This window comes from Prosopis cineraria, unplaced genomic scaffold (assembly GCF_029017545.1).
Source record: "Prosopis cineraria cultivar Desert tree isolate PC_DT_omini unplaced genomic scaffold, ASM2901754v1 PC438, whole genome shotgun sequence".
Taxonomy (NCBI): Eukaryota; Viridiplantae; Streptophyta; class Magnoliopsida; order Fabales; family Fabaceae; genus Prosopis; species Prosopis cineraria.
The window spans coordinates 27,601-49,501 of NW_026555763.1; the positions used below are offsets into that span (position 1 = coordinate 27,601).

At 33.9% G+C, this 21,901-nt stretch overlaps 1 protein-coding gene across 3 annotated transcripts; it reads right to left on the reverse strand.

Moving 5' to 3' along the window:
- Positions 1-580: 580 nt before the first annotated feature.
- Positions 581-13,712, reverse strand: LOC129297110 (probable helicase MAGATAMA 3). Of its 3 annotated transcripts, XM_054935483.1 has the most exons (20): positions 13,527-13,712; positions 13,272-13,434; positions 12,682-12,815; positions 11,857-12,066; positions 10,739-10,930; positions 10,572-10,607; positions 9,727-9,812; positions 6,298-6,348; positions 5,910-6,021; positions 5,734-5,839; positions 5,210-5,307; positions 4,719-4,832; positions 4,551-4,643; positions 3,815-3,868; positions 3,024-3,082; positions 2,809-2,893; positions 1,980-2,348; positions 1,418-1,540; positions 1,255-1,341; positions 581-1,129 (listed from the first exon to the last, which is right to left on the reverse strand). In XM_054935483.1, the coding sequence occupies exons 1-20, from the start codon at positions 13,626-13,628 to the stop codon at positions 902-904; spliced, it is 2,502 nt and encodes an 833-aa protein (XP_054791458.1). In that variant the 5' UTR covers positions 13,629-13,712; the 3' UTR covers positions 581-901. The 3 variants fall into 3 exon arrangements, 2 of the variants coding, with proteins under 2 accessions (XP_054791458.1, XP_054791459.1); XM_054935484.1 differs by lacking the exon at positions 6,298-6,348; XR_008590116.1 differs by lacking the exon at positions 581-1,129 and having other exon boundaries at positions 1,418-1,502.
- Between the last annotated feature and the right edge of the window lie 8,189 nt (positions 13,713-21,901).

Genomic DNA, 21,901 nt, shown 5'->3' on the forward strand with positions numbered 1-21,901 from the left:
TTTGTTCTGGATAGTTTTCATTTTATTTCAAGAATTAAAAAAAATAAGTGCTCATGATTTTAGGCTCTAGCTAGTCTAAGGAACGAGACGAACATGTCTAACTGAAAACTGATTGGATTTACCTTTAGTGAGACTTGATTCAATTCTCAAGATTCCATTTAACAGTTATGTTTGACTATCATTTTGATCTCAACTTTTACATTTCAAATATGTAAATTAAATAGCAGGGCGACCATTATCAAATTTAAGACCTCAAAAACTTGTCCAACATTATTAAATAGCTTGTCTAGCGTTGTGCTTTCTAATCAGTTTAACGTAAATAAATATAAAGAAATTAACATTTTATTTGTGATTCTATGTCATTTTGAGTTATTTAATAATTATCTGCATACAGGCAATTCCATCCCAATACAAATTCTAATTATGTCATAATCTTGTCACCTATATACTCGTAAGACTGTCTTGCTTTATATTCACCTTTTGATTTTAAAATGGAATCAATGAAGATTTGCATATCTTCCCCATTGTTTGCCAACATCGCCTCCCTAGATGTCCAGAAATCTTGAAGAGTACAAATACGAATTGAAAAGTGGATGGTCTTTCTTGTTTTGATGACCAAAGAGAAATTCCCCTTTTACATAAATGATTACATGCTATCTTGCCATTTTTCAGGAAAAAAGAAAAACTAGTGTTGAAATTACAATTCTTCTAGGCCATCTCATAACCTCAGGGAGAAAAAAAACTGGTCACAGATTTTAAATAAAACCTATATCTGCCAAGTAAGACAACTCTATTGACAAACCAGATTCACAATCCTGAACCGTCACAGTTCAGTCTGAGCTGTCCAAAGAATGAAGAGTAGGAAGAGCAGAGAAATGGGTTTTGATTAATAAGGGGTAATCTAATCTTCATCATAACCAGCATATTCCATATCTGCCTCACCATCCCCATAGTCTTGTTCCTCAGCTTGCGCTTGGTCCGCATCTGCTGCAGCATTGTCAAGCGGTACATTATTATCAGTCTCATCCACTGCCGCCACCATCTGCGGTGGCGCTGGTGCTTCTGTTATCTTTGCTTTCATGGATTTCAGTTTTTCATTGCTGAAAAACGATGAATACGGTTTGCCAACCTACAGCACCAAATTGTCAAGATGGTCCCCGGGTTTAAGTATTCAGTTAAAATCACAATAAAACACCACATTTTAACTTGTACTGCAAATAATGAACACACCCAATTGACTGAACAGAACATTACCTTCAACAAAGAGTGTCTCTTCTCAGCACTTTCCACAAGCTTGTTCCACCGCTCACTCCTCCTCAATGTTGAGGCAGATCCAACCACCTATAAAAAGATCCAAGACTTGGATCACATTAAGAAGCATGTAACCAAGGAAACTGAAGCATTGAAGGTACAATACCAATATTGCAGACTTTGCCCGAGTGATGCCGACATTCATTCGCCGATCATCCTCCAAAAACCCTATCCCTTTATCTTTGCTTGCCCTGACACAAGAAAATATTGCGATATCCTTTTCACGTCCCTAAAAGACAGAAAAATGTAGCCTTCGATCACAACTTGTTAGCAATGCAAGATGAAAGTTACACTTCATTCATACATGACTAGTACACGTAGCATCTTCCTCCATTGAATTATCCTACAATTTAATAATTTATAGCTATAATTCAATGTAGGCATCGCTTATATTTTTCAGACAATGGAATTTCATTTGGAAACCTTCAAAGATGCACCTTCCTGGGCATCTTGTGTTCCACGGACATCCATTAGAACTACATTCATAATAATTTTTACGTTATATTATCAAGTCAAGAATCTAATGTAAAAATTTTCTAGGCATAGTTAAATAGAAAGAGCTCAATCTCTTTATAAAATCACTCATCAGAACATTTTCCGTATTTAATATTTGATGAATACCATAGGCAACAATATTTTCATCATTATAAACATTGAGTTTGGTTTACCTGGCAACCATCGATAGTACATATGTCTACTACTTTCTCTGATGACACTCCAAAAGTCTCTTCAAAACGTCTTTGGAAGAGCTTTACTTGTTGACTATAGGGAGAAATTATTGCAAGTTGGTTACCAGACTTCAGTACTGGATACAGTGTTACCAGCTTTTGATAAAGGAGCAGAACAAATTCAACTTCCTCTTCATTTACCCATGAACCACTTCCAGCTGGTCGGGCCTCTTGCCCTTCGTGTATGTCAAAGAAGCAAAACGGGCCAAAGCAACAGTAATCATGCCATTCTCGTTCTGTCCGGAATTTGACGTCTTCCCCATCTTCTAGTGAATCTTCATAGAACTCCCTCGAAGGAAAGCTTCTAATCTGTTGAGAGTCACCCATCAGAATACCTACTTAATCAGCGTAACAAATCCATGGCAGAGATCATAAATAATGAGATGTAGATAACTGCAGGAAAACCCGCAGGCAAAATCCTGGATGACTCAAGTCAAGTTCCACTCCACTCTAATTACATTTTTTGCATACTTTATTGTATTAGTCATCCTTTTATGAAGTATAAAAATCCAGGAAGGCTTAAAAAAAAAAAAAAGGAGCAGGGAATGCAATCTCACTGCCCACATGAAACAGGGATCCGTTGAAACTGGATAACTGATAGATCCAATGGTAAATTACAGCAAGATTACGCTCTTATTGTTTTAAAAGGAAAGAGGTAGATGAGAAATCTTCCTGACAACATCACCTAAGAATTTTGTTTTCACTCATGAACGGCAAGATCACGCATAGTCAACAGTTTATTCTCTGAAAATGCCACTAATGCACTAACCTCAGGATGCATTCGGTATTGGGTCTTCAACATGTTCACAGGATAGCCACCCTCCTTCAATCTTTCAAACAAGCTCTTGCCATATCTTAAATCCAAGAAACCAAAAAACACAAATTATGTGGTGAATATCTTAATCCAAAAAAATGATATGGATAGACTTGAGTATCACTATCTGACTATCATTGCAAAAGGAAAAAAAAAAAAAAAAACCATACCCATGATTCTTTGCAACCTCTGAAATCACAGTTGCTGGAAGTTGAGCTGGATCACCTACCTGAAAGGAATAGAAAATGTAGCAGCCATCAGGACAGGAAAGTTGTTGGAACGCAAAGTTCAGCATTTTTAGGATCTGTTTGTGTTCTGTTTTTAATTTTTTTTTTCAAACAAAAAAAAATTTAAAAATTCATTTAGATAACTGTTTGATTTAATTATTTCCAAAACTGTTCTAATTTTTTGTTTTTAAAAATAAAAAAATAGAAAAACCTGAAAGTTGTTTTGTTTTTCTTGTTTTTCAAAATACATTTAATCATTGGAAATTATAATTAGCTTGACCAATTACTATCATAAATTACTACCATTAGCTGCTAACAACTGTCACTATCAGCTGATTTTTTAATTCTAAAACTGTTTTTAAATTAATATAAGCAAACAGATTTTCATTTTGTTTTCTTTTTAAAACAATTTTTAAAAATTGGTTTACAAAATAGTTTTAAAAAAAATGAGAGCAAAAACCAAACAAACACTTAATTTTCTAAAAATTATATATTTATTTTAATGAAAGAAACTTTGAGAAAAGAGAAGAAACAACAGGAAGGAGAAGAATCTTTCCACTTTGCCAAGCATTAATAACTACCATCTCATATATTATTAGCATAAAAATATGAGTCAACTAAAACTGGGCATAATCGAGATTTTTTTTCGGGGGGCATGACAAGTGCAAGTTAAAATACTGATGAAAACGTAGCATATAGAGAGGATTTTCTAATGCAGCAGCAACGAAACGTACCAGAAAAACTTTTTTGCATTGATTGGCCAATGGAACAAGAGTTGCAGGCTCCACCTATTAAAGGGTAAATGCCATATATCATGCAGTGATAGATATAGAATAACCCACATTCATTTTGTGCACACTACATAGGCAGACAAATTACTTTGTGCTAAATATCCCATCCAGGGATGCCAGGGAAAATTCATCAAATTGACCCTAATATTCCACAATTGACCAAGTATGCACATGATTTATAGACATGAATATGTTAAAATTGGTATAATGCTTTGTAGTGGAAAAAATTACCAATGTCTTTTACTATCATGCAAATTAATGAAGTTGATTTTTAGCATGCAATTTTCATATTTGTTTGTCAAGAGTGACGCCCAATAAACCATAATCATTCAAGTTTTTCTTTTTCAGTCCCTTTCCACTATTCTCAATGTCTAGGTCAGAAATCCAACATGGCATCATTGATACTTAAAACTAAATGTTTGTTGCCAGAAAATAGGAAATGCATTGGGTAAGAAAGACTGCAAAATGACATATGATCTATTTCCCCTTTTATTTCTGCCAAAATCAACTTTGATTATTAAATGATATTGCCAGAAAAAAAGGGAAGCGCAGGAGGAAGAGTAATTGTCATGTTTTTAGCATGTGTAAGAAATTTGGTCAAACTTTTCCAAATTAAACCACAGGAAAATCTATCAACTGAATAACATGAGAAGTAAACAAAATAAAAGTGCAAACTTACAGCTTGTGCTGCTTCATCTATGATTACAACATCAAAGCTACGATTTAGTTTACTGAAAACATGAGAACCACTAAAGCTGAGGGTGGAGAAGACCTGCCAAGCAACAAGAAAATATTGAGAAAATCCCATTTCCTTGTTTAAAACATTCAACAGAAAGGCTAAACATACTATTGTGGCTTCATCCAAAATTGCAGCCCTGATACTATCATCATCAGTTCCTGTAGGACCACTACTCTGTTTATCCGTGGATGATTTGTTAGCAGTAGTCCGCTTTTGTTTCACCTGCAAGTAGAATTTACAGCATCAAAATTTGACCTATGGCATGAATCAGCACAAATTACAAAGAAAAGTAGTTAGTCTTTAAGAGATATGTCAGAAAAACTACCCTGCTATATACACTGCTTCACTAACCCCTGCCATATCCAACTGAATAATTATTCCCAATGAGATGATTTTCTAAAGGAACAATTATTAGATTAGAGGATTTTAAATAAACATTGTGACTGTATATTGTGCTGAAGCTACCAAATAAATTAGCAGATGCCAAATGGTATTATAACCAAATTTTGTTGAAACAGTAGCACGGAAAGTTAAAGGATAACAGTTGTAACTCAGCTACTTAATAAGAAATAATCAGTGTTGTCTCTTCATATACATACAAGTTCATCAAGGGCCACTGACTTGATAGAATGGTGTGCTTTAAGACCTATCCGCACAACTTTAGGGCAATAAGGACGGTCACTTTCATCATGTACACCTGAGAAAATCCAACAATAACAAAAATTAACAAAAAATAGATCAGATGCAGGATTCCTAGATAAACAGACTTGTAAAGAAAAATTAGCGTTAATTTCTCCCTAGGAAGGATGCCCTGTTGAAATCTCAACTAACAACAACCCTCTATTTTTTCTTAAAAAAAAGATTATGCAATAGAAACTACAGACTCTTGGAGAACACGCCATATCTTAATTATTTGCTAAAATTAACAATGCTGAAAGTGAAAACCTTCAAAATTTCAGGCATTTGTATTCTTTTAATGGCAGACGTCGTCATTGAAAATAGATTTTTTTTAGGGGAATAAAAAAAAAGCCAAATATGCATGTAACATAAGAAGCTAAAGTGCTTTCATTGCCTGGCGCATATAAGGGCAGCAGGAAGAAAGATGGAATGAGGAAGTTGATACCTCCATTTAGAACACGCAACACAATCTCATCCAGGGCAGAATTTGATGGAGCACATACTAGCACTCGTACACGATACTTGCGACTTGAGGTTACAGCTTCTGGTTTCTAAAAGCATAAAAAATTAGCAGAGATATTATTGTGAGATCCATATGTTGAAAGAATGCTTCATACTCACTAATTCATTTCCAGTGGTTGGGTAGAAACCGTCATCACCATCTTTTGGCATCAAGCTGTCCCTGGGATTAATGCCAGTCAGCCACGGAGATGCAAGTCCCCAATGCTTGTATCTGCAAGAGGACATTACAGAAAAATCAAATCATTACAAACCTTTAGGCAATTATAATAAGATATATTACAAAACAAGAACACAAGGGTCAATTCTAATTATTAATTGCTTTAGTAAAATATATTAAAAAAAATCGATCAATCAATTATAACAAAACAAGAACAAATTTCCCAATAAGAAAATAACAAAAGGAATTATCATGCAACCATGACACAACAAGATCAACATCCAGAACATGAGGGTTACTCAAGCAAATACAGCCCACTAATTCACATACTTTTCCTCAATTGGCAATTGTGGTCCCCGCTTCAGCTCAAGTGTCCCAGTCCTAAGAAGTAAAAGAAATTAATACATCAGCTAAGAAATGGATTAACTAGGACACATTAGGAAAATATACATGCATTCCCTCAAATATATCACTTAGATCCTTACGGCATGCTTGGTAGAAGCAAGATTTTTCAATTTTTACTTCCTCCGCTACATTCCCTCAAATTTCACCTCTAAGCACACTCTTGTAATATTTTTACTCAATATAACAATAGAAACAACAACAACAACAACAACAACAAGCCTTTATCCCACTAGGTGGGGTCGGCTACATGGATTGCAAGACGCCATTGTGCTCTATCATTTATTAAGCTTTTAGAAATATTATTAATTAAGAGATCACGTTCAACAACTTCCAAGAGTGTTCTCTTAGGCCTTCCTCTACCTCTCTTAATCGGACTCAAAGTTATATGTTCCACTCTTCTCACTGGTGCCTCCCTTGGTCTTCTTTGTACATGCCCAAACCATCTCAACCGATTTTCTACCATTTTTTCCTCAATAGGTGCCACCCTCACTTTTTCACGTATGTGCTCATTTCGAATTTTATCTTTACGTGTATGTCCGCACATCCATCGTAACATTCTCATCTCTGCTACTCCAACTTTATGCTCTTGCTGTCCCGTTAGAGCCCAGCATTCACTACTATATAACATTGCCGGTCTGATAGCAGTACGATAAAACTTTCCTTTAAGTTTATTAGGCACCTTACGGTCACAAATAACTCTTTTAGCTTTTCTCCAATTAAACCACCCAGCTTGAATTCTATGTGAAATATCTCCACTGATTTCGCCATCATTTTGGATAATGGCTCCCAAATATCTAAACTTTTCCACTTGAGGTATAATTTGATCTCCCAATTTCACTTCCAAATTATTTTCGAATAGTCCTTTATCAAATTTACAATATAAATATTCCGTCTTACTTCTACTCAGACGAAAACCTTTCGACTCCAATGTCCTCCTCCATAACTCAAGTTTGCAATTAACCTCTTCTCTTGTCTCTGCTATAAGAACTATATCATCCGCGAAGAGCATACATTTCGGGATTTCCTCTTGAATATGTTCCGTCAAAACATTTAAAATCAAGTTGAACAAATAAGGACTCAGAGATGATCCCTGATGTAGCCCAATCTTTATAGGAAAATCCTTTGTTTGACCACTAGGCGTTCTTATACTAGTTTTTACCCCCTCATACATATCTTGTATGGCTTTAATATAAGCAATCCGTACTCCCTTTTTTTCCAACGCTTTCCAAAGCACTTCTCTTGGTATACGGTCATAAGCTTTTTCCAAATCAATAAAAACCATGTGTAGATCTTTATCTTTACAACGATACTTTTCCATTAATTCCCTTAGTAATAAATCGCCTCTGTAGTTGATCTACCTGGCATAAAACCAAATTGATTCTCAGAAATACTTGTCTCCAATCTCAACCTGTGCTCAATTACTTTCTCCCACAATTTCATTGTGTGGCTCATGAGTTTAATCCCTCTATAGTTAGTACAATTCTGAATATCTCCTTTATTTTTATAAATAGGAATTAATGTACTTCTCCTCCACTCATCAGGCATTTTCTTGGACCGTAAAATCACATTAAATAACTTAGTTAACCATCTCACCCCTTCTTCACCTAAACATTTCCACGCTTCGATAGATATACAATCAGGTCCGTTAGCTCTACCATTTGCCATTTTCTTAAGAGCTTCCTTTACCTCCTTATCACGTATTTTTCGATAGAATGACAAATTTTGTTCTCCTTCACCAGTTACTAAATCCTCCAAGTTACTAGATGAATCCTCTCCATCATTGAAAAGTTTAGAAAAATAAGTCTCCCATCTATTTTTAATTTTATCATCTGTAACTAAAATTCTTCCCTCTTCATCCTTAATACACCTTACCTGTTCTAGATCTCTTGATTTTCTTTCCCTACTCTTGGCAATCTTATAAATATTTTGCTCTCCTTCCTTCGTCTCAAGGTTCTTATAAAATTCTTCAAAAGCTTTAGAACGAGCTTCACCCACAGCTCTCTTAGTTTCCTTCTTAGCCATACGGTACCTCTCCCAATTTTCCTTATTGTTACACAAATGTATGGCTTTAAAACAGTTCTTCTTATACTTGATTTTGTCCTGTACACTATTATTCCACCACCAAGACTCCTTATCTCTCGGACCAGGACCTTTCGATTCTCCCAAAACTACTTTTGCAACCTCCCGTATCTTTTTAGCCATATCCTCCCATATGATGTTAGCACTTCCCTGAGAATCCCAAATTCCTTTATCCAAAAGATTTCGCTTGAAAATATCTTGCTTCTCACCTTTTAATTGCCACCACCTAATCCTTGGTGTTACTACTTGTCGACGTTTTTGGATTTTACTCATAATACACACATCAAGGACTAGGACCCTATGTTGTGTCGTTACAGCATCTCCAGGGATCACCTTACAATTTTTACAAAGTTTTCTATCTGTGTTCCTAACCAAAAGAAAATCAATCTGCGACCTTGAGGCTCCACTTTTGTAGGTGATGAGATGCTCATCTCTCTTCTTGAAACAAGTGTTGGCAATCTTAAAATCATACGCCAATGAGAAATCAAGAAGAGTTTGCCCTTCATTGTTTAGCTCTCCAAAACCAAAACCACCATGCACCCTCGCATACTGACCAGCTTCCCTCCCGACATGCCCATTAAAGTCTCCTCCAATAAAAATCTTTTCACTCTGTGGTATGTGTCGAATCAACCCCTCCAGATCCTCCCAAAATAATTCCTTAAGACTGGCTTCTGTCCCGACTTGCGGCGCATAAGCGCTAACAATATTAACAGTCTCACGTCCAATTATCATTTTTAAAGAAATAATTTTGTCTCCAATTCTGCTAACTTCTACAACGTTCTTCTTCCACTCCTTATCTATAATGATGCCTACTCCATTGCGTGCACTTACTTTTCCTGTATACCAAAGTTTGAAACCTTGAATATCCTTAGCTTCTTCTCCACGCCATTTTGTTTCTTGCAAGCAAAGGATATTGATTTTCCTTTGAATCATAACCCCTACAACCTCTACAGATTTACAATTTAATGTCCCAACATTCCAAGTACCAATTCTAATTTTGCTCTTATGGACTAACTTCTTTAGCCGCGTGCGTCCAGAATGACGCGGTAGCCCTTGCTCATTTAACACTACATCCGGGCGCCGATGTAGCGGCTCTAACTCACTTATCACTGTACTCGAGCCATGCAGCGCGTTACTTACGGGCAACGACCTAGCATTAACATTATAACGTCTATTGTCCATGTTCATGATAGATTCAACAAATTTTTACAAATAGAAACCAGCAACATAAAATTATTTATAAAAGATGCCAAAAAAATCTAGAGAGAACCATACTTAGAATGCACTCTTGCTGGAGTTGCATGCAAAATGGTACTAAGAAGTCCAAGTATGGTCTGAGTCTTCCCAGTCCCTGGGGGCCCCTAAAAGAATTTTGGTTAGAATCAATTAAAGCATTTAAAGAGGCCAGAAACCAAAAGACAAAATTACATCATTAGTAATCCAAACAGATGCTGCAAAAAGATTACAAAAAGATAACGAATGTCAGAAAGAAATTACAGAAACAAGTTCATTGTACAAAAGCAGAACCTAGTGACAAAAGTAAAAAGAACGCAAGTTCATAGCCAAGTTCCAGAAGTAATCAATTAAATGGCCCAGCCCAGCTTTGGATGATGAGAAAATGTTTTACAAAAAATATAGGAGGAACAAGATCCCTCACAGAAAAGAAAGTGAAGCTGCAACCCATGAATCAGCTGACAAGTCTCAAGCAGGAGAGACCAAAGGTGCCTCAGTGCCCCAAACCCCTCCCTGCCCATCAAGTGCATGTTTTGTGCCAGCAGGCCTAGACCCGGGCTGAACAGCCAACCCCAATGCCATGTGCGCCAAGGTAAAAAAAGATGTACCCAATAAAAAAAAAAGGTGAAGTTGTCATCAATATGAATAGAGAGAAGAAGACGACTTACAAGCTGGCAAGCAAATTTTACCGTTTCAACAAAAATTAATCTCGTTAAAACTATCATCTCTTTGACATAAAAAATAGTCGTCTTCCTTTTCAGCAAAGGATCAGAAATATTCCAATGCATTCATGGCATCAAAATATTACAGCGGAAAAAAGAAGTTTCAAGCATGTAAGAACATCAAAATTAATTTTGCATCAAAATAAGGCACATATCAAGACACACCTGTATCAAGACAAAGGCTTTAGGTAAAAGACCAGCCTGCAACAGAACATAAAAGTTTGAGGAAAATGCAAAGATATGAATGCTAATTAAATATATACATATGTCTGATGCATATAAACATAAAGATACAGATATTTGATATCCACATCTTTTGAAAAGAGACTCACTGTTATGGCCTCACGTTGATATTGATTGAAAGTGCTTTCAACATATTCCTTCAAAGGTAATGGGATTTTCCAACTCTGATCTGTGGCACCAGAATGCTGTCTACCAGCTGATAATATCAAATCCTTGTAAGGAAGAGAGTTTATAGATCGGATTGCCAAATACTCACGTGCAATGGTGGATAAGCTGCATATCTGCAAAATGCCAAATTAATTTCAGAAAATATAATAACCTTTATCTTGGGAAAACAAAAATTAAGCATCCCTACCCTTTTCAATGAATAACAGAACCTTTTGGAAATTTCCCAGCACACAAAAGCACAGAAGCGTGATTCTCCTAATAAAATGGCTATGATTTAACAAAATACTTTAATATATAATTTAGAAGTTAGGGTTCCTTTGCCATTTTTTAGAAAAATAAGCAAAGAGAGGGATATACAAATTCCTGAAGACCTAAAGCTTGGCCCGGGAAAAGAGCCTGAAATCAGAAACTTCTAGAAAGGCAAAGGTAAGGAAAAGAGAAAAGAGTCTTAAAGTATACCAGATATGTGTAAAAGATGAAAGCATATAAACATTAAGAATACTCAATATATACTTGGAACCATCTATTATGAACATGCATAAATGACAAATGAAGTGCATGCCATCTAATATTTTATAGCAGATCCAACATATTTGTATCACATAATTAAAATATATAGCTTTGTTAAAGATATCAAATATATGAATTTCCCTGTGAGAGAACTCAATATAAAATCTATTAACTCCATTGCAAGACAACAGGACTAGCTGTTTCAACATAGAGCCTCCATGATAAAAAGAAAAAAGAAAAAGCATTTTCATAAGCAGAAAATAATAATTAGAATATTACAACAATGACAATGATGACAAGCCTTATCCCTACAATTAGAATACTCTATCAATTAAATGCAAAGGAAATGAAAATTTTAAAAAAACTCAGTTTAAGAGTTTCCAACCCACATTTCATCCCTGGAATTGAACTTATTAGGTCAGCTTCATGAGAATGAAATCCAGAGAGGATGGCAGGATGCATGTTCAAGAATCAAAGTTGATCTACCAGACTAAACAAGGATAACAGAAAACATGTTAAAATAATATACCTTCAGAAAATACAGCTGCCTTTCTGCCTCGGAAATATGAGAACGCATATTCAACAGTCTTGGGCAAGACTTTGCATCATTTGTATTAAAATGTGAAAACTCTCCAGCCAGATAGAGTCTGACTCGTAGAAGTCTGGCCTCAGAAAATCTACGTATGTGCTCCACCAAAGCAAATGCATACACAGTAGGAAATTTTTTACCATTCAGAAACTGCACCATGACAACGATAAAATAAATTCAGCCATTTGAAGTGGAGCTATCAGAGAAAAAGCAAATAAAGGAAAAGACAAAAGACAATGACAACAGTGCTTTTTGGTTTCTTCAAATTCAAAGCAAGTAGAGCACTGTTTCCCTCCCAAAAAAAGTAGACAACAAAATATTGACATGTTGATTTTCGTTAATTATATGTTTGTAATTGATACATATAAAACACTCATTAGACACGACATGACACATATACAATACATGTATACTTCAGATTTGTTGTGCTGCAATGTCCATGTCAATTTTGCGTCCCATGTCCAGGACAATGCCAATGGTTTCCTAGATCCTTCCTGATTGACAATTAGCTTAACAACAAACAAAGTGCTTCTGGTTGCAAAATATTCTGGAGAGACATAAGAATTGGACTATTTACAAATTCACAAGGAGAAATCTTAACAATTAGAAACAAAAATATACTGCTTTGAACAAAAAAAACAATAAACTTAATCCAAGATGTAGAAGGCAAAATGACAACAATGACAACTCATAATGCAACATCTAGAAGAACACAACATAATTGGACCTAAAGTTTGAAAGGGTACATTTTCTGATCAATAGTACCTTTTCTTTTGAAAGTAGTAGAAGATCATTCTGCGATACTGACTCACCCTCCTTGATCTCACAAGGAAGTTCAATAAAATGAAACCCATCTGCCTCTGTGCAACTCTTTACTACACCTAACTTCCATTCAGTGACTGCAGTTTAAACAGAGTTCTTCAGCACCATTGAGAGAAATTCATTTATCAACACTCAAAACTTTAAATGGAAATCAATGCTCGTAATCAAATTTAAGACTTTCTTGTGCAACTTTGATAATAATGCGCAGAGAAAAAGGGTAAAAAACTTCTAAGGGGGAGCCTAGAGAAATCTTCCTTGTCTTCTCAGCATGAATATAAGACAAGGAATTTACATTGAAGCTATCAAGGAATTGGCGGGAAAAATAATTCTAGCACAGTTTACTATCAAAAAATACATTAGAGGGAGAACTTATCATATTTAAATGTTAACGAGATGAAAGTTTGTTGACATTCAGAAGTCAATATCATGCTTAAATAGACCAAAAACATTGCAAATCCAACAAAAAAGAGAGTTCTTTCGAATCAACAAAGAAGAGATAAATCAGTATAACTAGATAAATAAACAAAAGATACCCTCTTCGTCCTCGTTCTGCTTAATAATCTGAGATTTTGCTTCTTCAAAAATAAGAGGCTCGTAAGTAGAGACATATTCATCAACGTCTTTATACTGAGACTTCACTTTGGGCAGTCTCAATGCATCTCCATCCCCAGACTCTCCCCCATTGTTCTTCTGCTTCTGAAAAGACCCAAAAGTCAAAACTTTCCACGATGAAGAATCGGACAGAAAGACAGGTTTTTGCAGAAGAAAAGGTGTAATTGAGTAACTACCTTGGATTCCTTGAGGAGACGAAAGTAGTCCCAACTAAGAATAATCTGATAGAAGCGGCGTATTACAGATTCTTCCTCAAGCTTTTCTCTGTCCAACGCCATATAGAGAGAGGAAGAGGGGCTTTGGCGCAGTGAAGATTTTGGGGAGACGGGGTTTTAAGAGCGTCCACACAGAGCAGAGCGTCAACCTCGAGTACGCAAAATATAAGTAACAACTGTATCAAAATGTGCTATATACATTTAGCAACGTAAAGTAAATAAATAATAAATATTAAATAACAGAAAAGGACAGAAAAGTTATAGAAAATAATCAAAAAAAAATCTTGAAATCATTTTCTTCTCAGTTAATAGTTAAAGTTCATAAAATTCATGTAACCTGACATTTTGATAGATTGGGTTATAGCCAATTTGTTAGATAAATAGATTAAAAAAAACATAATCTAGCTTATTGGTTGGGGGCTAGCCAACTCGTGGAAAGCCCTTGAATTATTTTTTTTTTAACTAGAACAATTTAAAATTTATATATATATACATTCAATTAAATCAGAAATCACCATCAATCATTCATCTATGCTTCACTAATTAAAAAAAAAATTCCAATTCCAATAAAAAAACATATTTAAAAATCAAAATCAAAGGCATAGATTAGACAAAGAGGGAGAAGCTGAGGGACTAAGAGTAGATAGTTAGATTTGGACTTCATATAGAGCATATAGCAAGAAGATGAAGGCATGGGCAAGAGGCAACAAGGATGACTCAGACTAGATGACGGTGAGAATTAAACTTCAATAGGTGAGGGTAAGAGGTGACAAATGAGAGAAACTTCACGGACCACAACAAAAACTAGAGAGGAGATCAGGAGAGGCAAAAGGACATGCTTGCAAAGCACTACGATTCGAGCTAACCCAACTTATTTTTGAAAACGGGCTCATTTTTCTAGCTTCAATCCAGCAAAATTGGAAGGCTAATGGGTAGCCCATTAGGTTAAGCTCGTTTTCATAGCTCTAATTAATAGTAGGGGCGATATTACACCATTTCTAAAAGCTAAAAGGGAATAATACACCAAAAACAAGTTTAAAATCCTAGACGATCTTAGATTTATAATTTAAAGACCAATTTGTCGTTTAACACTTTATCGAATGAAGGTGATCATTAGTAATTTAGTATTAATTTTGAAGTCTAACAAGATAAAAAAAATACATGATATAATATTGGATAGGATAAAAAATAATTCTCTTTTTGGTAAACAAAAATATAGGTTAGTCAGCCCCAAAGGCTCACTAAGATCAAAGCATGTCTTCAAGTTCAAAAACTCTTACGAAGGAACTTGCACTTTGCCACCAACAAAGTCTTCATGTTGATAGCGAGGTTTAAACCAACTTTATAGGTTATGGGCTAAATCATTCTGTAATATCCTCTCTGACATTACCAAACACAAGGCACAAGACATCATTATAATAATCAGGATTTATTAGATCTCTTATATAAGGTTATCATAACATAAGGGTTTAGAAAATTAGTTTATAAGATTGAGATCTCAAGAAATCCTTTTTTGAAAAGACATTTGAGTTTAAACTCTTATTTAAAACAATTAAATAAGGTAGCGAAAGCATAAACATCAATTACAATCCTTAAAAAAGAACAAAAGGAACAATCAAAAAATTTCAAAAATTACTCCATCTACTGCGATGCAAGCATCACCTGCTATGGTAGATGGCATAGAGGGACCACATCTCTCTTTGTGCAGTGCATCGTAGCGCATCTGCCTCGCACTGCTGTGTACCCCTGCTGTCATGATAGTACTCTAGGACTAATTTTTAGAGTGTAACATTTCACCATCTGACGTCCGATTTGAGCGATTCAAGTGTCCATATGTAGCTCTTTGAGCCACTTAACTATTAGTACTGGCCTTACACCCATATACTTTATCATTTAAAAGTTAGATACTCAAACATAAATTGGTCCATTTTCCTTTCAAAACAACCATAAAGGGTGTCTAAACCCACAAACTTAGTACCAATAACATTTATACAATAACCAAAACAATCCAAACACAATTGGCCTCTAAAACCCTAATTCCATAATGAATTCAAAGGGTGGCAACAATTCACAATAAACATCATCTTGGCCATTCTAATACGTAAACAGCATAAAAATATCACTTACATTAATATCTTGACTTTTCACAACCCATTCAACACAAAAATAAAATTCTACTCCGAAATACACATATTTACATAAATTTTCATACAAGTGACTACTTAATGGCATATAACCCTAAGTTGGCCATAATCAATACAAATTCGTTACATTACAAAAAGAAAGAGTCAAAGCTATACAAATTAAAGCTCTTTAGGACTCAATAGCCCATTCCTTCTCCTTACCCCTATCGGAGCCTTCACCTGTAAAATATAATCATAGGACGAGTCGAGGACTTAGTAATCAAATAACCTAAACAAAATATTCATGTGTGAGAACAGTTAGTGAGTATGTGAAGTGGCATTTAATATACATATTCCATACATATCATGTTACACACACACATGGCTATATATTAGAGATATGCATGATCAACACACCACCTTATATCCTTCTTATTTCCCTCGACTGAATCTGTGGGTTGACAATTTGATATATCTAAATTTATATGACTGGATAGGCTTAAGCTCACCTATTGTAAGAGGCTGGCTCAGCCAAAGATGCCTTCACCCACTATGGGCCACAAATTTCCCCTTCCTACGAATACTCAGGGTGTCGTATGCCTAATCTATCTTAAATAGTACTAGGCTTTCTAAACAAATATAGAATTGCGTACTAGAGCCTCCACGATGCTAGTGTACCTTATGAATTTTCAAATTATGTTCCCGAATAACAACACAAGGGTGAACTCTACCCTTTCACAATAATCATGCCAAACATATACTTAATAATTCCATACATAGCCATAAACATGTAAGTTTACACTTGAATCATCATTTCCATCATAAATCATACAATTTCGCAAGTAAATATATATAAAATAGGATTTAGCATAAAACCTTTAAAGCCTCAATTGTACAAGATATAGTTATCCATCCCACTTCACATAAAATTTCTAAAACATGATCATTTTTCATGCTAATACTATACTAGTTCAAAGCAATAGTAGCTTTGGCAATTGCTACACAACCATCCAAACATACAAATAAAAAATTTAGACAATTCGGTTACCGCAACCCTTTTGTCATAAAAGGATTGTCGTGGTCAAAACTTAGCTCCACAAGTGTCCATAAGTTTAATAAGCCTGATCAATATTTAATCTACCATATTAAATATTTAGTCATCAATTCTCACTTTAATTAATCCATTTTTGCATAATTTTGGATACTCACTATACCTAAAATTTCACTTTAACACCATTAACTCTCCTAACACACCTTTAATTCCATTTAATACCCAAACACATAAATAACACCAATTCTTTCACCCACATTGCTCCTAAACTCTCAATTTTCACTTAGGGTTCGTCCAAACCCTAACTTAAATTCTAAATCACTAATCAATCTATAAACCTAGATTTAGAAGCTTGATTTAACCCTTCAAGACTTTAATTAAAGCAATGGGTTCAGTCAAAACTTAAGAAAGCATAAAATCAAGCACCAACTATACCAAATCTACCAAAATTCACCTAAATGAGAGGGAAGAGGGAGAGGAAACTTACCCAAGGGAGTAACAAACTCTAAATACCTCTAAAATGCTCCAAGAGTTAAACCCTAATAGCCCCAAGCTTCACCTCCGTCGCCCTCTCGCGTTTTCTCTCTTCTCTGCCTCTAATTTATGTAGATTTTGTCCATCTGCCACAGCGTTTAGCTTGTCCTTCACGGTGGCAGATGGCACAAAAAAGACTCATCACTATTTTAGGCTTCCTTCTATACCTTAGTTTGCTCGAACTCTATCCTAGCTTCTTCCAAAGCTGTTCAATGATCCAAAAACCATATTAGTTATCTAAAAATATCATCAACTCAAAATTTTCTTATTTGGACTAGTTTACCTTTTCAAACACTTATAAATTTCAAAGCTAAAAATTTAAGATGTTACACATTACTAATCAGATCAATTTTTATTGGAAACAATAATTCTTTTAACCAAAATATCCCTTACTAAAAGCTACCATGCTTAGACCTAACAATGCTCTAATCGAATCTAGTCAAATAATTATAAAAAAATGATTTGTTATTGAATTTGCTGCCCTATATTATATTTAGACAAATCGCCTTTATTCAACTTCTAAATAAATGAGATTCAGGTTTTTAGTCTCAAAGAGCTAAAGGGGATTCAATTGTGAAACCTTAAAATCAGGGCTTGGATTTCTTCCCACTATGTTCCTTTCTTTTCTTTTCTTTTTTTTGGTGAAACTATGTTCCTTTCTATTGCATCTTTGCTATAGTTCTAACTTCTAAATCATTCATATAAAATTTTGAAGATGTTAATTGGTATTTGTATTTTTAAAAACTATTAAATTTACACTATCAAGTTTAATCTAATGATTTACAACTGCAATAGTGCAAATGTCAACTTACACTGCTCAATGACGGCAATTAGTTACGGATTTTAAGCTTGCTTGGACTAGGGAATTAGAAAGGGCAGACTCTAATATGGGCTGAAACTATGATTAGGTTACCAAGAGGTTAATACACCATTTGGTAGACAGAAAAGTATTTTTTAGAAACAAAATTAGAGATACACGTATCTCATTTTTTAGATACTTTTTTTTCTTTTAGAAATTTTTTTTATAGACCAAACATGCACTAAATGTTCCATCATTATTGTTAAGAGATTATCGATGGTAATGATATTCAACTGGCCAATAGAGAAAAAATTAGTTTGTGTTGATAACTTAATTAATTTGTTTCATTTTTTTTTTTTGATGATGCCTTTTATGCTCTTGATCAACCATTGCCTTTGATTAGAGGTAAGGCCAAGATTGGAGAGGATTTGGATATGGTGAGTGACATAAATTCGTTCACTCAATGTGTATTTCGTGTAGGACAAGACGATAGTATTGTTGAATTTAATCAAATACTATAAAAAAATGTCCTATAATATTTAAAGAATATCAAATCTCAAAATTTTGGAGGAGATTGAGAGCATTTTGATCATGATAATGTTTTTAAATTTTTAAAAGAACATATATTTTAATATTTTTTAACTATTGATAAAATTTAATGGTTATAATTGAAACACTCATTAGGTAAATAAATTTAAGCTATTCATACAATCCAAATCTAAATAGGAGATGTTGAAAGCTTGTTGCTCTTGCTTTGTTTCCCTCCTTTTTCTGCATTTTCTGCTTTCTAAAGTTGATCTCAAGTTGTACAATTGGTTCCCGTATTAAGTAATTAATAGATTAATTGATAATAGATACTTTTGCAATTCATATTAATAATAGTAACAGTAAAAGTAATAAGTGGATGAGAACTAGGAACCTCTGACTTGTGACCCATAATAATACAATTGAAAGAATTTTAATATAGCATCGAGGAGAGAATATTTACAGATGAGATCCAAAAAAAAAAATCTAAAAATGCTATGCAAGAATTTTGGTCTGAAATGAAATAAATGTCTCACCCAAAATGACTAAAAATGCCCTTCTACAAAAAAAAATGCAGCCAAATTATTTGTTATTAATTGTATAACTTTATTTGTTAACTTCTCAATGAAAATTGCTAATTATCTAACTTGTTATATCCCTAAATCTTTCAACTAAATTACATTACCTGTTAATTACATAACTTTATTTGTTAATTTCCTAATATGACTTATTAACTACTTAATTTACTTGTTAATCCATGACTTTATAACTCAACTATATTGGGATATATATAAACTAACTACATTATTATTAATTTTTCAACTTTATTTATTAATTCTATAACAGAACTTGTTAATTTTGTAACTTGATTTATTAATACCATGACAAGACTAGTTCAATCCGTTGATCTAAAAGGCAACTAAATTACTTACTAATTGCCTCTCTTATTCGTTAATTCTTTAACAGTATTTGTTAATTGCTGATCATTATTGTTAAATGATGCTTGATATCTTACTTTTTCAACATCAAACCTATAACAGACCCATTACTTGTGAAACTATATTAAATTGTAAACTATGTAAACTATATAATATTACTTGTTAACCAAATAACATTAATTGTATGATACTGAAATAGATCCTCAAATTAGATCCCTGCAAAGATTTACACTTTAGTTATTTATTTAATACCACTTGTTAATTTTGTGTATCAAACTTGTTAATTTTTTGATTTACTTGTTATTATGCTTTATACAATTTACACAACCAACAAACTCACATGTCAATATCACTTATGTTGAACCATGTATTTTGATGATGATGATAAAACTAAAAGAAAGTTGTTTGTTACTTGTGCATATCATATACATACTAACAAAGTAATAAAACCTCTAAGAGTATGAAGATAAAAAAAAAGCTCAGTATTATAAATTTATTTATTTTGTTCTTTTCTTAGATTCATCAAGCTCACAAGTGAGAGCTATCATATGTTTTAAAATAGTAAGAATGCATCATATTGGAACTTGCATTAGGCTCACAAGTCTATTGAACATAAATATCAAACTCTTAGAATGCATCTTTGTTAACCTGTCCAATTCATGCAAGTTTTGGAAATAACTCACGTGTGCTTTGGCTACTCTTTGTGCATCTTAAAACTCAGAGGATCTAATTCAAGCTTGAGTCAAAATGGAAATTTGCTTGAATTAAACTCTAGAGGTGAAGCTCAACACTATGACGTAATTTATACTTGATCCAAACTAGGTTCAAACTTGTTTTGGCTGATAACAGAGGCAAGTGTTTTAGACATGCTTCTGTGATCTAATTCACATTTGCGTAACTTAAACTTACATGCTTAAATTGTCCTTAGTGTCAGCTTGAAATGTGCTTAAGATGTAATCCACGGATGACTCAAGATTGATTCACACTTGAATGGGTTCGAATACTTAAAACTTTTCAAGATTAACTTAGAGAGCATAAAGCCTGAACAAGCTAATTCAAGTTTGTTTCAAAAAGTAAGCCAAGCATGTTTCTCCTTACAATATGTATGCCTTCCAATTCATACTTGATCCTATTCTTACCTATGCGTGTTTCAAATTATAAAGAAGCTTGGTGCTTCTATCGTCCAAAACACACCTGATTCATTAAATCTCATGCTTGATTTATATTGAAGTAAACTAGACCCTTGTACCAAAAAGCCAATCCACCCATGACACCCTTCCAAACCATACGTGTTTTGTACTTTGACAAATGCATTGAATGTTTCATGAAAAATATGGTTTTTCTGCTTTCTATCTTTATAAATAATCTCCAACAACTATATCTTGTTCCTTAAGATTCCTAATAGTCTTAACAATCTCAAAGTATAAACAGGACCTCATTTAAGTTTGTGAGCAATTATGGAAGTGCATTAAATATCATAATATTGAATTCTTACCACTTTGCACTCAATTTATGTAAAATGTGCTCTTAGTTAGTTCATAGGCCATAATTGTATTATATACTCTTTTGAGAGTTATTGTTGAGTGTGCCTAAATAGTTCTTGTAATCTCTTTAAGAGATAATTTATTGGAAAAACCTTCTGCTTATTCTTAAGTGAATTAAGGGAAGTATTCCCTTGTGTTTGTACAAAAAAGAAATTTTTTCTATGAAGTGTATGGAGAGATTTCTTGATGTCAAGAGAAGTGTTCTCTTATACAAGAGACTTACTGGTATATTGAGATATTTTTAGTGGTTTATAGGTGCCTAAAGTAAACTTGTGGCTTGTGCTGTGATGACAAGCACTAATTGAAACTTGTGTTATAATGAAAAATATTAAGGGTAATTTTGAGGATTGGACGTAAGCCAAATAGTTAGGCTGAACCAGAATAAATTTTTTTGCAATATCTCTATACCTAAACTCTTACATTTAGCTCATCTATTTAACTCTCTCTTGATTCTTGCATTTAAAGTGTTTGTTTATTTAAAAAACTTTGTATTTCATATAAACTGATTTAGTTTCTCAATTTCAAAAGAAATTGTACAATCTTATGTTTTGTTTCTTATCTTCTAATTAGTATTTCAAGTACTTCCTAATGCATTTCTTCTCATACACTTGAATTTTGTGAACTTGTCTTGTTGCTTCTTACAAGTGTTTTGTTAAACCAAAGCAACAGAAGCATTTAAGTTTTACACAGTTTTGTTTTGTTAAACTTCTTATTGCACCTTCAACTTGTGCCAAACTCTGCAAAAGTTTTTGTTCAGTTTTAAAATTTCATTCATAAACACCCAATTCACTCTCCTCTTGGGTATTGTTGCCTAATCTAATA